The 17,234-nt window shown below is 39.2% G+C and overlaps 1 protein-coding gene across 1 annotated transcript in view; it reads right to left on the bottom strand.

Annotated features, from left to right (window-relative positions):
• The window catches only part of dhx36 (DEAH (Asp-Glu-Ala-His) box polypeptide 36), a 72,930-nt gene that overhangs the window by 38,472 nt on the left and 17,224 nt on the right, over positions 1-17,234 (bottom strand). Inside the window, exons 9-13 of the mRNA XM_066685790.1 lie at positions 14,484-14,650; positions 12,787-12,868; positions 12,167-12,325; positions 11,863-11,968; positions 1,649-1,736 (exon numbers count right to left, since the gene is read on the bottom strand). Of these exons, the coding sequence (XP_066541887.1) occupies positions 1,649-1,736; positions 11,863-11,968; positions 12,167-12,325; positions 12,787-12,868; positions 14,484-14,650 (602 nt within the window). The remainder of the gene's footprint in view (positions 1-1,648; positions 1,737-11,862; positions 11,969-12,166; positions 12,326-12,786; positions 12,869-14,483; positions 14,651-17,234) is intronic.

Raw genomic sequence — 17,234 nt, 5'->3', positions numbered from 1 at the left:
CATGATGGAAATCATGACAGCAGTGGTGAATTAATTCTTCTCTTCTTGTCGCATGCCATTATCAAACTATTCCATTTTTAAGTTATTTTTGTTTAATATAAAGACACTTTTTATACTATGCAACATGTAAGATACAATGATGAAAGACAAGAAATATTAAAATGTTAATTAAGTTATAGCTTACACAATATAATGTATCAGGGGTTCTTAACCTGGGGGATTGTGAGAGTGATGCCGTTTTCACATATGAACTAGGCAAAATTAAAAAAGTCTGGATCTTATCCAGCGCCAGTTCACTGTATCATACTGACTAATTCACCGCTCTACTCAACTCTTTAACTCAGCTTGTTTCAGATTCACACCTGCGCATTAACCGTTTGCGCATCCAGATCTGCTTTAAAATTAAGTGCTTTTTAGAAGGTGGCAATGGAAATAGGGCAGGAAAATGCTTGATTGCAGAAACTAAAGGAAATAAATAATTAAATAAACGAGAAAAAATAATAAATAGTATTCAGAATATGTTTTTATGCAGACGAGTGATGATGCATATTATTATTCGAAAGCATATGTACGTTGGAGGGTGGAGAGTTAAAAAGATTGTTTCCCCTTCATTAAAAAAATGACCAGGGTGTGCCATCAGAGACAACAAAAACATGCTAACATGAAGCACTGGCATGTCTGGCAGCATGTTCTCTGAGGCGTGTCCTTTCAGGAAGAATCTGTCAATCGCCCACTGCCCAGCCACTAGAACTGTTTCCACATCCCACATCCCAGGTTGCCAGTTATGAAACACTATTGGAGGCACACTAAGCATGCCACATCCATGGATATGTGAAAGCAAATTGTGATGACATTAGATTCTACAGGATATAAAAAGCCTCGCCATCATTCTAAAATCTCCACGTCCAGACAAGTGTAAACCTTGCAGATGTATTTGAAAGATGTAGACAGCTTAGAGCCCTGCAAAAAAGGCAGGCTAATTTCCAAAACACTATAAATGTTCTGACAGGTATGTGTACATTACAAATGTAAACTATGTGGTATGTTTGTTTTAAACAAAGAAAGTGAGGAATAAGCTTCAGCCTGGCATATTCATCTATTAAAAAATTTCAAATAAGCTAGCAAATAACGTCAATATTAGCACCACACACTGACACATTGAAGGTGTAACTAAATATTTGAATATGAAAACTGCAAATAAGAAGCAAACTTCTGTACTTCCTCCCAAAGTGATGTAAGAAAAGTAAGGTATGGAAGGGAAAATAAATAAATAAATAAATAAATGAATAAATGAATGAATGAATAAATAAATAATAAAAATCAACAAGGAAGGTAACATCAGCCTTTTCTAATCACACATTTAATATGTAAATGGAAAGTCAAAAATGCTGGTGAAAAATGGCACCCCAGGTTAAAAATATATCTATATAGTGTTTTGAATTTGCACTCTGATTTTACACACTGTCAGTATTATAGATATAACAGAGTGCTCCTTTAAATTTAGAAAAAAGCACTGCATTTCTGCCTCTGTCATATGAACATGCACCTAGAACATCTGTATCTGCTTCATCACCAGAGACTGATACCTGATGACTCTGGAACTGACACATGGCAACTAAGAAATCACAGAGTAATCAGAGTGATTTACCGGATTTAAACATCTGGTCGGCTACGAGCAGGTCGTTGAGGCTGCTGATGTTGTCCCAGCCAGGCAGAAACACCAGGATTGCTCCGTCCTGAAACACAACAAACACCAGCACATCATGGACAAACATATTAATACGCATAAAAAAGCACCCACATGTTTAAAATCTAAACAACAACGTGTAAACACCACACAAATATCTATAATACTATAGACACATGGAATAATATGATGTGTCATTTTTATAATGATTTTTGTCACTGCACCAATCAGCCATAACAATATGACCACTATTCACCCTGTTCTTGATCAGGACCCCCACAGGACCACCACACAGCAGGTATGATTCGGGTGGTGGATCATTCTCAGTGCTGTAGTGACGCAGACTTGGTAGTAATGTGTTAGTGTGTGTGTCGTGCTGGTAGTAGTGGATCAGACAAAGACACTCTTACTTACTGGACACTTACTGGAGTAAGTGTAGACGTATGTTTAGACATAATGTTATGGCTGATTTGTGTATATAGCCAATAGTTAGTGAAGACCTGTTTCTTCTGAAACCAAGGATATTAACATGACCTCTTCCCAAAGGTACTGAATGGAAAGCCTTCATTTCAGAGAACACAATTCCATTGCTCCACATTTTATTTTTTTCAAAATATTTTGTGCATAAAAGAGGAGAGAAGGCGGCACTGAAGAGAGAAAGAGAAACATGTGAAGGATACAGGGGGTTGAAAACAGTGTATGACCTAGATTTGTCCGCCTTTACTGACATTAAAAAGCCCCCCCAATCCCAGCCGTTATGCTTAATTAATGATAATTAATCCCAGACTTCTGCAACTGGACCATGACCGTGACACTGATGATGCAAGCATGTACACCTTATCTGACAAGCCCTTTATGCTAACTAACAAACTAACTAACTAACAAACACACACACGGCTACCTTAAAAGCCACCTTACAATGTCACCTGACTATGACTGCAATTATCCTGCAATCATGTTTAATATAGGCTTTTTGAATACATTTTACATTTGCAGTATTTCGTACATCAAAACACCCATTTTTATCTGACCTCCTGTCAAAACAGCCAACGTGTTTCATTTTCAGGTAGGAAGAAAATCAGCAGCATATTTTGACAGACAATGACACATCAAATATCAAGCATTTTGTGTGCCCAATCATTGGACAGAAAAAAAAATACATAAAAAAAATGATTCTGTACAGAAGGGAAAAAAAAACAAAAAACAATCTACATCTGTTTGAGCCCATCCATACACTCAGTGATGTGCTTCTAAAAGGATGTGGAGGTATCAATAAGCCTTACTGATGAAAGGAAATGGAAACAAAAGAACACATACAATAGATTTGCAGAACCGGCTGTCGCGCATACAGTACGTAGTTCATGTTCAAGAAGCTTTAGGGTCAATCTGGCTGACAGTGTAAAGCCTACAAATACACAGTGAAATGAGACAACGTTCCCCCAGGACCATGGTACAGCACAGAACATGAGTGAAGCAAATAAAAGTCTATATTTTCAAGGACAAACAATAAATACAGAGACAATACACATGTATTAATCAGTACACCATACTGAAAAATGTAAATTAACATTGTGTGTAGAAAGATGTTGTGTGCTATAACTAAGGTGACCATACGTTCTCTTTTCCCCAGACCTCTAAAAAATGTGTCAAAGCCCGGATTTCTAAACTGCCAAAAATGTCTTGAATATTGCTGTCTACAGGCTTTCCCCATCCCAATTCTTACCTGTAGCCCTAAACCCCTCATTGATGACATGGTTGTAGGTGAGCAAAAGGGGCTCAAGAATGCAAGTGTTCCAGGAGTCAGAGAACTGAGAGTAGATAGAATCAGGATACATTTCACTATACGTGTCTTCATGTGTGTACGTTGGTCCATCTCTCAAAGTTGTTGACACTGCACCAGCTCACTAGCTGCCGCACCTCGTTTCTGTACTGCACTGACACTTTGTCCTTGCTGATGAGTCTCAGTCCAGTTCTGTCATTAGCAAGCTCAATGATGTGATTTTACTTGTGGGTTGCCACGTAGTCATGCGTCATACATCAAGAAAGTGCTTAGTAAAGAACTTAGTACACAGCCCTGGGAGTGCCCATGTTGAATGTGGTAGCACTGAAGATGTTGCTCCTGTTCCAGACTGTCTGAGGGAGTTCAGTGAGGTTTATAGAGTGCAAAGCTTTAGAGGCCGAGCTTGGATGGTCTGTGCAGGTTTCTTTACAAAAAAAAAAAATATATATCTCCTTCATCTTCTGATGAACAAAGAAACTATGCTAAGACTCCTGTATTAGAACTGTTTTGAGATCAGAAGGTGAAACTGATTCTACATCTTAGTGAGAGTGAAGAGTGTGTGAGTAAAAGAGAGAGAGAGAGAGTGACAGAGAGTCTGTAAGGTCACTAGAGGGTGAATGCTCTTGGGTCAGTGATGGCAAGTTGTTTGATCTTCAGCCCATTCAATAATTAAAGCCTCTTCTGATCCCCTGTGTAATTTCATGGCCCCGTTTCTTAATTAGCCAATCAGCACGCTCTCCTTGAGACAGATGGGCCGTATCATCACAGCGAGTCAAAAGGCTGTCACGGCCAATCAGCTTCCAGCTACTCTCCCCTTATACTAACTCTCTTAACATCTCAGAATTACCATCTTCCCTTTATACACATTCCATTCTTTCTCTCCTTCTTTTACTCTGCTATATCCAGCCTCCTATCACATTCTCTGATTCTTTCAGTTTCCGTTCTTTCCCACCCTCCCATTTTTTTGTCCTGATATTATATTTTTCTTGTTCCTTGCTTCCTCAATCCCCATCACTCACTCACTAGCGGGGGTTAATAGAGTGTGTCTCAAGGCGTGATGTCAAGAGTTTTGACCCTGGGATACAGAAAATTTCTTAAAGAGTTCAGTGTAAGAGCCCATGCTACACAGTCTGAGGCTGTTATGGCAATGCCTCATTCTGCCCCTAGACAACATCCACTAGCTGCCTATTAAAAAGTGGTGTGCAAATACAACTAGGATTTCTTTCATCCTGAAAGGCATTCCAAGCCAAGCACATGTCTATGTTCACTCACTTTCTTTAAATTCATTCATTCATTATCTGTAACCGCTTATCCAATTCAGGGTCGCGGTGGGTCCAGAGCCTACCTGGAATCATTGGGCGCAAGGCTGGAATTCACCCTGGAGGGGACGCCAGTCCTTCACAGGGGCAACACAGACACACACACACATTCACTCACACCTACGGACACTTTTGACCAACGTGTGTTTTTGGACTGTGGGAGGAAACCGGAGCACCCAGTGGAAACGCACGCGGACACAGGGAGAACACACCAACTCCTCACATACAGTCACCCGGAGTGGGAATCGAACCCACAACCTCCAGGCCCCTGAAGCTGTGTGACTGTGACACTACCTGCTGCGCCACCGTGCCCACCGCCCACTTTCTTTAAATATCTCTGCTGAGTAGCAGTGGCCCTGGCAGATACAAATTACATTAATATTAAAGTGATGTGCATGCTTTTAATCCAAAACAGTTTTTATAAAATTCAGAGAATGTTTCACAGCAATTTCTAGCTCTTTTGTGTGTTAGCACACTGAAAAATGTCCAGCGTCTATATGTATCCCTGGTTCCTGGTGACACCTCAGATTAAAACCATGGTTTTATGCTTTGGACTATAGTACAGAGATCATTCTCAGCGGCCAGAATGATGTAAAAGTCACATGCATTCCAATTTGGCCATTCAGACAGGGTCGCATAGCAACAAATTGGATCTCAATACCACATTTAAAAGTGACCCAAATCTGATTTTAAAAGGTCGGATCCAACGCGATTTGTGCTGTTCACACAGCCACACAAACGACACATCTGTGTACCTGCTGTGTGAATGTAGCCCAGTTGTCTCAGTATGAACTGTTTTAGCCATGGTGGAGAAACGACATCTGCAGGTGTTCTGACAGTGGAGACCCCTCAAAACTTTGAAAAGCATAAAAAGAGATGAGTATTTTGCTCTGTTCCTGCTTCACAGGTGGGAAATATTGACTTACTTTTGCTGTTGCAGTTACATTATTTAAGGTGAGTTTGAACCAAAATTTGGGAAAATTTACTCAAATGTTCCACCCTAAAAGATGTGCTAAATTACATTAATTTATTATATAATTTTAATCGCTGTCCGATTAAAAACACGTACCTCCAAAAAGCTAACTTTTCAGGATAAGGGAAAGACTGTATTTCACTGAAAAATAAACCACAGATAACACCATTTATACCAGAAATGTAAAAATGTCTTTATTTGGGCTCATGTCCAAAAGTTTCATTTATAAAATGGAATTGAGTGTTTTGTAGACAGCAAAAATTGACAAATTTCTTTTAGTGAATTCCAACAAGCCACGTCCAACTCCCTGTAACCACAGCCTGCAGCGTATTTTCCTAAAAGACTGCCGCTATTAATCCATGTTTTAGCAAAAGCAGAGTCTATCTTTACTATGCTTGATGGAACTCGGCATATTTAATATATATATATATATATATATATATATATATATATATATATATATATAGTGTGTGTTTTTTCTTTTGAAGTAAAGTGAACTGAAAAATGGAGATACAAGTATTCATCAAGTATTTCAGTCAAACCACCACTTTAGCAAAATCACTTTTTCTCTGAATTGTTGGAATTGAGACTCACTCTTTGTTGTTTGCTTGCTGCTGATCATTTATTCCACTTAAGCCTTACACAACAAGAATCTCAACTGGCTAAATAAGCAACATCATCAGGCAGCTTGGGGATTCACTCACTAGTCTTATGTTTTATAGATTCTAACAAGATATTTGTTCATCTTATCCAGTTAAGCAAATTATATAAAATCATAGGCTTTAAAAGCCCTAAACAACATACTACAGTAATACCTTGACTTATGAGTTTAATTCGTTCTGTGACCAAGCTTGTAACTAAATTTGCTCGTATATCAAATTAAAATTCCCCAATAAAATTAATTGAAATGCTATTAATCCATGGCAGACCCCCAATTTTTTGTTACATGTTTTTAAATAAGAAAAATATACTTTATAAATAAAATAAAAAATACTATCAAAAAAATAATAATAGAATAAAAGAGAATGTAAAGAAATAAACTGGTTCTATTAAGTGTATATACCTTGAAGATCAGATGAAGCTGCTGGTGGAGGAGACAGGCAGAGGGGGTTAGGGGAGTTTTTATTTTTTTGCTTTATCACTTAATTTACTCGCTACACATTTAATGCTTCAAAGCTAAAAAAACAGAGAAATGACTGAAATGCTTGCACAGCAAGACAGGGCCTTCACTAGAGATTAATGATAAGGGGGGCTAAACTTTAACCAGGGGGGTCTGGGGAAATTGCCTCATAGTATCAACTTTCTTTGATGAGGCACAGGTTACACAAAGCCACAAAGAGCTAAGATAACATCAGTTCCATTTAAAGCAGAGCTGTAGTTCCCAGTGTTTCAGCTCTGACCTGCTGCTCTCAGCGCAGCCACAAAACAAACCGCTGTAAGAGGGACTGTGACTCCATTGGTTGCACACTGAATGATGGACAGATAACTCTGGCTGCTGATTGGCTAAATAAGGGTGATGACCAATGAATGAGCACCTGTATGTTGGGGTTTACCCCAGTGGATGAGAGGGGTAATTTCCCTACGCCTTCAGGTTGGGGAAAGGGTGCTAACTGTTGTTTGAGCTTTGGCACTGAACAGCAATTCAGGGTACCTGGCCTTCTTGGGGACCCTAGAGGGGGTGCTCCATTGTTCTGCTAGGGGACTTCAACGCTCTTGTGGGCAATGACAATTTGACCTAGAGTGGTGTTATTGGAAGGAAAGGCCATGATATGGACCCAAGTTCATATGAGTTCAGTTCAGTTATTGGATTTCTGTGCCTGTCAGAGTTCGTCAATAACAAACACCATGTTTGACCATAAGGGTGCCCATAAATACATGCAGCATCAGGATAAGCTAGACTGTATTTCAATGATTGATTTATAGTTGTATCGCCAGATCTGCTGCCTTATGTTCTGGACACTGAAATGAACAGAGGTGATGAGCTGTCAAATTATCACCACGTAGTGGTGAGTTGGATCAGATGGCAGGGAAGGATGCTGGACAGAGCTGGCAGGCCCAGACGTGTGCTGAGGATTTCCTGGGAAACTATGGCAGAGGAATCATCACACGGACATTGGGGTAGTGCCTCTGGATTGGTAGACAGGGTCTGTGCAGGGGTACAGGAGAAGAGAGGCAGATTCCACCCTGGGCGTGGAACACAGGACCAGCTCTTCACCCTCGGTAGGATCCTGGAGGGTGCATGGGAGTTTGCTCAACTAGTTCACGTATGCTTTGTGGATCAGTTTCCTTGGAGTATTCTGTGGAGGGTGCTCTGGGAGTATAGGGTACTAGGCTCTTTGCTACAAACTATCCAGTCCCCGTATAAACAGAGCATGAGTCTGGTTTGTATGGCTTACAAAAAGTCAGACTGGTTTCCAGTCAGAGTTGTGCTCCATCAGCGCTGCCCGTTGTTCATAACTTTTATGGAAAGAATTTTTGGGCATAGCAGAACGTGTCCAGTTTTTGAGGATATTGTGATCTTATTGGCTTCACTGAGCTGGGACCTCTTGCTGGACCAGTTTGCAGTTGAGTGTGAAGCAGCCGGGATGAGAATCAGCACCTCCAAATGTGAGACCATGATACTCAGTCGGAAAAGGGTGGAATGTTCTCACCAGGTTGGAAGTGAGATCCTGCCACAAGTGGGTATCAAGTATCTCAAGTATCACTGGGTCATGGTCACGAGTGAGGGAAATATGGAGCAGGAGGTTGACAGGTGAATCGGTGCGGCGTCTGCAGTAATGCAGACTCTGTACCAGTCCATTGTGGTGAAGACAGCTGTGTGATTTACCGTTCAATCTATGTCTCAACCCTCAACTATGGTCATGAACATTGGGTAATAACCAAAAGAATAAGATCACGAGTATAAGCGGCTGAAATGAGTTTCCTCTGTAGGGTGTCTGAATGCTCCCTTAGAAATAGGGTTTGGAGTTCGGACATCCAGGAGAGACTCTGAGTGGAGCCGCTGCTCCTCCACGTCAAGAGGAGCCAGTTGAAGTGGTTCGGGCATCTGGTCCGGATGCCCCCTGGTGAGGTTTTTTGGGCATGTCCAATGGGGATGAAGCCCTGGGGAAAACCTAGAACAGAGAGATTATGCCTCAACTGGCTGGGGAATGCCTCGGTATCCCACCGGAAGAGGTGGAAGGGCTAGGGAGAGTGAGTTCATGGTTTCTTGACTCTGACTGCTTCCCCCGCGATGGATGGATAAAGTCTAGAAGCACTTCTCTGATATTACTGCACATTGGGGTCATAGAACTGCAGAAGTGCTGCTCTATGTGTTCTGAAGAGGCTCTTGTATGGAGCTATATTAGGGTCAAAAGTTTTGTTCATTTGAAAAAATAAATCTGAAACTGAAAGTTCAAATCTTGAGATTGAACTTTGAAAAATACAACAATGTATTCAAGTTAAAATAAGTGTAGGCTGATTTTTTTTTCCCAGTTTAAATAGAATTTTGATTTTTGAATTTTTTAAAATAAATAATTTATTTTAATTTTTCTATATATTTTGATATTTGAAGTATTATATTTTTCAGTTGCAGATTTTATTAAGTCCACAAGATTAAGCCCCCAAGCCCTGATTTATGGAGAAGTGAAACTGTTCTCAGGAGTGATCTAATTTTGGGATGCGTTGGAGTGTTTTTTCTGATCTGGAAATAATTATCATTAGTACATGACCTCACTAATATTTATGTGAATGTGAATGTTCCAACAAAGGCTTCTCTAATTAACCAATTAGCCTGTATTTTCCATAGAAGGTTTCTGCTAAAACAGCAAGATCTAACACTACATAATCAAAACCTAAAAAAGAAACATACCTATTTATTAAAAATAAATAAATAAATACAAATGCAGCAGTACAAAATGAGCTGATTCACCCACATAGTGGATACAAAAGAGACAGTCGCGGAATCCTTTTTCACTCGCCTCACTCTCATACACTCACTCTATCCCTTTGATCCTGAAGATCACACACTTTCTGGCACATCTCTGCAATCATGTGACACACACACAGACACACAAATATATTCCCACATAAAAGAGCAGAGTGAGGTCAGAACAAACCTCCCCCGAGCAGCAGAATTGAGGGAAATGGAATTCACTAAGGTCCAAAGTACAGTGACATTCATCACACAGTAACACAGAGAGAGAAGAGAGAGAGAGAAAGAGAGAGAGAGAGAGAGAGAGAGAGAGAGAGAGAGAGAAAGAAATACTGTGGAAAGAGAAAAAGGAAGAGAAGTTTAAAAAGTGGAAGAGAAAGAAGAGAAGGAGTGATAGAAAGAACAGAGCATCTGTTAAGCCAGCCGATTAGCACCCAGCTCATGCCAACTAGTTTCTGCTTTATTAGAGCCTGAAAACATAGCGCTATCTGCCTCAGTGCCATCCAAATCAGCTATAGTGTGATCTTATATAGTGTGACACACACACACACACACACACACACACACACAAACACTCCACAGTAACCATTAACAACTGCTTCAATATCAATGAATCTATCCTTGGATTATTACATTTTTCAATCAATCATAACATCAAACCTACTAAATATTCCTCACTTTGTCAGAGCTTCAATCGTTTAGTTCTGTCTGGGCATTAGTGGCTCCATTCTTGGATTAATTATTAAAACATTAGAAGCTGCATTGTCCCCTATTCTTCCTGAAGTGTATTTTAAAATTAGTAAATATGCTGATCAGGCGGCACAGCGGCTCAGCAGGTAGTGTCACCGTCACACAGCTTCAGGGACCTGGAGGTTGTGGGTTCCCGCTCCAGGTGACTGTCTGTGAGGTGTGTGGTGTGTTCTCCCTGTGTCTGCGTGGGTTTCCTCCGGGTGACTGTCTGTGAAGAGTGTGGTGTGTTCTCCCTGTGTCTGCGTGGTTTTCCTCCGGGTGACTGTCTGTGAGGAGTGTGGTGTGTTTTCCCTGTGTCTGCATGGTTTTCCTCCGGGTGACTGTCTGTGAGGAGTGTGGTGTGTTCTCCCTGTGTCTGCGTGGGTTTCCTCCGGGTGACTATCTGTGAGGAGTGTGGTGTGTTATCCCTGTGGTAGGCACCGGACCCACTGAGACCCTGAACTGGATAAGTGGTCTCAGACAATGAATGAATGAAATATGCTGATCAAATCAATATTAGAGAAGGTATATTTAGACATAAAACGACTCACTCACATCTAGCAGGCTGAGCATTCTCCACAAGGAGGTGCCATTATGCAGTCTAAACTACTTTGCTAAATAATGTGTGAAGCCACACTGCAAATTTACTTAGCTTTTTCACCATATGGTACCTATTCTATTCGACCCTACACAACTCTACTGGCTGGTTATCCACTACAATGGCTCCCACAGGCTTTAGAAACCACAACAATGTTGGCGGTTATATTAAGTGTTGTTTATATATTGTGTGTGCCATTGTTTTGGGATTAAACATGCATCAGTTCCGAAAGATCACTAGAGTTTTTCCATTCTTTGTTACACTGTCCAGGTTCTTTCATCTCCGACTAATCTTGTACCTCTTCAGATGATCATAGTGTAATTTTAGCTGCTTTGTGTGTCGAATAAAATCTAATATGATGTCTAGTAGGGATAGGAAGTATCCACCTTTCTCAAAACATCATAAAATATTAACACACTGTACAGTATAACTGGGGGGAGGCTGTTAGCATTAAGTTGAGTGAAAGGTTTTTGTGGTGTTTGTGCGACAGCACACACTGACATGTTTTGACAATAAACATGCATAACTAAATAAATATTCGATATAAATAAAGAACTAAAAAAAACATAAATGGCATAACTAAACAGCACCACAGCACAGACCGCGAACTGAGGCTCAAATCACACATATTTAGAGGATAAAGCCTCATATCTGTCGGCACAAAGTCAAGTGAATCGTCTTTTGACTATTTTTATTTGTTTTCAACTTCCATCCTCTCTCCTAAGCCAAAATCAGCGTTAAACTGATCATTTTGGTGGGCTGTTAGGGTTGTTTTCACCCCCAGCAGTGGAAAAGTGCCATAAAACAAATTGCTTTAATTGCTAATCGTACTCAGGTTGGTAAACACACACAAACACACTCACCTCTTCGTTCAGCACAATGTGGCGAATGAGCGCAACTATCAGGTCCAGATTGATGCGGTCTTCTTCGTCCAATATCTCCAGGGCTTCGATGGTGCTGTCTGAGTACCTGTCAATCACAGAGGTCAAAAGGCAATGCCATGTCAGCTTCAGGACAATGACTTGATGCCAACATGGAGATGTTCGTACAACCTAGGATGAATGAGATCAGTAATGGAAATTCAAAGAAGTTCCAAAGACGAATACCAGAACTGATTTGGTCAGTATTTCAAATCTTTTTGTGTGTGTGTGTTTATTGTAGACAGACCTATCTCTTAGCGAGCGAGTGAAGCTGGGCCAGCTCTCCATATACTCTTCCTCTTTCTGCTCTTTCTCAGGCCAGGTGTATTGCCCCTGCATGAAGCGCTTCCGGCCCTTTGTCCGACGGTCATGCTGAGGCCGACGGTCCTGCTGCTGTGGCCGGAACCTGAAAACACACCGGAGACATACATTTCAAATAATTTTTTTCCCATATTACATAGGCCTAACTGTAGGCCGGTCAGTTGGACAGACTGACTAAAGCCACCAGTTGGTGAAAGAGAATTCTTTTAATGAACTACTACTGTAAATACATCTTCATCAGGATCACATTGATTTTGCATTTAAGACTTTCAGATTCTCTGAAAACATCCTCCAGACTTGTCAAGCGGAGATGGAGTAGGGACCTGTATGTACTAAATGAATTTAAAGTTGTAGATTTACATCTAAGCCACTTTTAAGTGGATTTATTTGTTTTCTTGGAAATAATGATGTAATTCTCTAATTCTGATTAACAGGGATTTCATCCATGACTGGAGGGGGACTTCATATAAATGTATTAATACCTGCTATGTGCATACATTATTTTTAAAGCTCAGAAAAAAAAGAAGAATTTTAAAATGTGATCACCTGAGCATCTCCACAATGTCCTCCATCTTGTACTCTTTGACTGGGTAAGTGTAGCCAGGGATATGAATCATGGGGCAGTTTCCTGGAAGAACAACTTTAAAAATTAGATTCATTTTTTTTTGGGTCTGTATTCAAAGCCATTATTTGGATAATTAATTTTACATTAACTCCTGCTACTTAACTTTCTTTTACGAAGCATAGCACGTTTTAATGAGTGGATTTCACACCTGCTGTTTCACAAGTTAAACATTCATCGCTAGACTGAAAATAGGATACAGTCATTTTGCCCAAACACCCATATAATTCATTAGACAAAGTCATTCTGCCTGAGAGCTCAGAAGTTCTGGCCAATAGACTGGAAATAATGTTTGTCATTGCTTAGAATTGAAAATGGGGTATCATTTCTACATTATCCCATATTTGAATGCCTAATTTGCATATGACTAAGCTCACTATTACTTGCTGGATTGCCTAGCGGGCCAGCCAATAAGAGGCATTTTCACCTACTGACTGATTGACTAATGAACATTTTGAAGGGCACATGTGAAAGAACTGGCTTTTGCCACAAAGCTGCAGAGACTAAAGGTATCCTTGGTTTAGCTAAAATGGTTTTGTTTCATGTGGGTTAGTGACTTTGAAATATTATTGTAAAAGAAAGTAGTGAGAAAATGTTTGTCAAACTCCATGAGATCTGCTAAAACAAGCTCCTTTAGCTTCGGGCCACCCACCCTCACATCACATGTAGTCCAGACTATTGTCTAGAACCGGGAGCGAGCAAAGACTAAAAAGTACCTGCTTCCAGGTAACAGGAACCAGATTTAGGTAAAGAAAAAGCAAAAGAGTCAAGTCATGTAGAGACCATGCAGTGGAAAGGCACCATTAAGCTGATGCTAATGTTTGTACCCCGGCTTACGACAGTATTTAAACTTCTCTAAATTAATCTGCAAGTCCTTTTGTCCACAAAATTGTTTTGGAAAGAGGATGAAGCTATGACATGCTAAATATCTGCTAGCAGAATTTAGACGTTCTACCTCAAATGGCTTTGCTGTTATGGAACTATTGCACCATTAAAAGGAACCCTGAGTGTACAATATGGTGTACATGTCTATAACCATTCAAATATATTGTATTATCCAAAAAATGCTTTATGCTCTATTTTTTCGAATCTGATTTTGATCACTAAATTTATATACTACTTTTGTTACCTAAAAAAACTTATATTAAAGTAACCTGTGAAATTCAATAAATAAATATTTGTGATTCTTTAACTCGACAAAACCTTTTGGCCTTCTTGGCATTAGAATAATCTAGAATTAATTTTAAATAAAATGACAAAGAACACGTATATATAATACAAAGCATGCAGCTGTTACGTTTATTTTCAACTCCCGCTGAATTAATTGAAAATCAATTGCCTTTTCAATTGTTAAAAAGAATTGTTTAATGCAATAAATCAAGGAAATCTTTTATAACTACATTTTTTTCTAAATTTATTAGCTCTATCCTACATTTTCCTGTACCACAATATCACATCATAACAACAACTAGACAATGCCATTCATATAAAGCACCAAACTGGAACACAAATTGGTGAGAACAACCAATTGATTGGGTAATAAAACTGGGCATAAATCTTATAAATGTAAATAAATGTTTTTTTTTTTTTTTTAATTGTATGCAAACCAATGTTCACTCACCAAAGTACTTGCTGAATTTCTCAGCGTTTAGCGTGGCACTCATGAGCACAACCTTGAGGTCATCTCTGGACCTCAGCAGATCCTTTACAATAGTCAGAAGAACATCAGACTGCAGACTCCGCTCATGAATCTCATCTAGAACCAAGTGACTGATAGTGGACAAACACCTGAAAACAAACAAGGAAATAAGATTATGGTAACCTGGCAAAAAAAAAAAAAAAACAACAACAAAAAAGCACACTAATGTTTTGGTCTAAATATTTGGTCAAGTGCATGTGGCAGCTCAGGATTTATAGCTAGGTTAGCATGGATAGATAAGTTCAAACATTCTAATTCTTTACACTGTAATTCTCTACACTCCTACTCTGACAGTTATCTTTACAAAATAAACTAGGCTTATTTGTAATCAATAAATTTGATATAAAAATTTGAGTTACCAATAATATGTTATTAAGCTGTAGAGAATTCATGTTAATGTATTCTTCTCAAAGCTTGTCTGACCTACTAAAAGCAACCATGAAATACACTGAATGATTACTGGATTAGTAATACCTACACTTTGTAGTTCTACAATTACAGACTGTATTCCACCCGTTTCTCTCATTCCATTTCATTCTCCATTTCACCCTGCTCTTCAAAGGTCAGGAACACCACAGAGTAAGTATGATTGGTGGATCATTCTTACATGGTGGTTAGTTAGTGTGTGTCATGTATGTTATTCAGATACAGCAATGCTGCTTAAACTTTTTAACCAGTGTCCATGTCCACTCACTGTTCCTTGTTAGACACATCTACTTTGTTGGTCCACCTTGTAGATGTAAAGTCAGAGACAGTAGCATAGTTCACCAACCAAAAGCATCCTGTGACCACTGATGAAGGATTAGGGAATGACCAGCACAAACTGTGCTGCAACAGATACAGTCTCTGGCTTTACATCTATAAGGTGGATCAACTATGTAGGTGTGTCTAACAGAGAGGACAGTGAGTGAACACTGGACACTTAAAAAACTCAAGCAGCTTTGCTGTGTCTGATCCACTCATACCAGCCCAACACACACTAACACACTACAACCACGTCAGAGTGACTGCAATTCTGAAAATGATCCACCACCCACATCATACCTGCTCTGTGGTGGACTTGTGGGGGTCCTGACCATTGAAGACCAGGGTGAAATGTGGATAAGAATGTATGCAGGGAAACAGGTGGACTAGTCTATTATTGTAGAACAACAAAGTGCAGCTCTATGGTCAGTGGAGCTGATAAAATGGATAATTAGTGTAGATACAAGGTAGGTGTTCCTAATCCAGTGATCCTTCAGTGTAATACATTACTTTTAGATAGAACGGAAAAAGCAGGAGGCAGAGACAGCTTTTCTTGTTCTAAAAGGGCAAGACAAACATCCAAAGGTACAGCAAAAGGAAACCTCCAGTGTTCTGCTGAGGAATATTTTAACCTGGGGTGTCTATAGCTGCGTAGAAAATATGTCAAGAGGCAAACAACATTAAATGCAATACGACACAAAAAAGCACATAATTCCTCACTGGCCGGGGGGCTGAAATGAATGCAGAGGGTTTGTTGAGACAAATGAGAAGCAGAGAAAGCTGGAGGTATCTAGCGTCTGCAGCTTCTCCTCCAAAACAAAGGCTCTGACTCCAGCGAGCCTGTGACTGCTTTATTGTTACCATAGTTTATTGTTATGCAGCTGTGTGTGTGCTTAAATGTATTCGTGTGTGTGGTTTCCTAATCCAATATACAACAGACCTGTGGCGGGATGATAAAACAATGCTGTCTCGTCAATGGCATAGAGATGGATCAAATGAGGAGAGAAAGAGTGAGAAAAAGGGAGAAACAGCATTCTCCAGACTTTGGCTCATATACGGAAGACAGGCTCAGATTCTGTTAATTTTGGAGTATTTTTTGAGTTTCAATTTTAATCTTGTGCTTAATATGTGTATCAGTTTTAGTCTCATTTTAGGTATTTAAGTATTATTCATTTTAGTCTAGTTTCAGTTGGCATTAACCAAAAACATTTTAGTCTTGTTTTAGTCAAATAAATAAAAAAAAAATATCCTAATTTAATCACATATTTTTAAAGATTTTACTATTTTAGACATATTATGTTCATAAACAATAGCTTAAAATTGGTAAATTTGAATACGTTGACATTATATATATATATATATATATACATATATATATATATATATAATTAATATATATCCAATATTGAAATATGTATTGCATTTATTTAACATTTTATGTTTAATTGAACCAGATTCATGAATCATTGACTCAATGAATCATTGGCAACAGCTGATAAGAAATGGTGCCTTAGGAGCAGGCTACTCTTCACTGAACACATTTAGTGTAACTTTATTCTGGCCAGACACTCTCACTGTGCACAGAGACACTGCAGCATGTCGGCTTTGAAACAACACTCTGAATGTACTCTAAAATATCCAAATTTAATATCTTCCCTATGACGCAGGGCTGTGAGAAACAAAAGAGGGTTTTTTAGGACAGAAATCTAGATGTTCAAAAAAATTATTCTTTGGTCTATTCTTTTAGTCGACTCTTCTGGTTGCCCTCACAACAGTAAACAGACACAGCATTTTTCTGTTATTATTTCCTTATGATTTTCTCATTTTTTAATTAAAAATGATGATGCTTTAATTTGTTTTCAGAATACAATGTAGTTTTAATTCATTTTAATAGGTAAAACATTTTCATCCTTTGTCTTCAAATGTTTA

This window comes from Hoplias malabaricus, chromosome 11 (assembly GCF_029633855.1).
Source record: "Hoplias malabaricus isolate fHopMal1 chromosome 11, fHopMal1.hap1, whole genome shotgun sequence".
Classification (NCBI taxonomy): Eukaryota; Metazoa; Chordata; class Actinopteri; order Characiformes; family Erythrinidae; genus Hoplias; species Hoplias malabaricus.
Note: the sequence above shows the minus strand (reverse complement) of the source record. Positions and strands in the feature narration are given on the sequence as shown.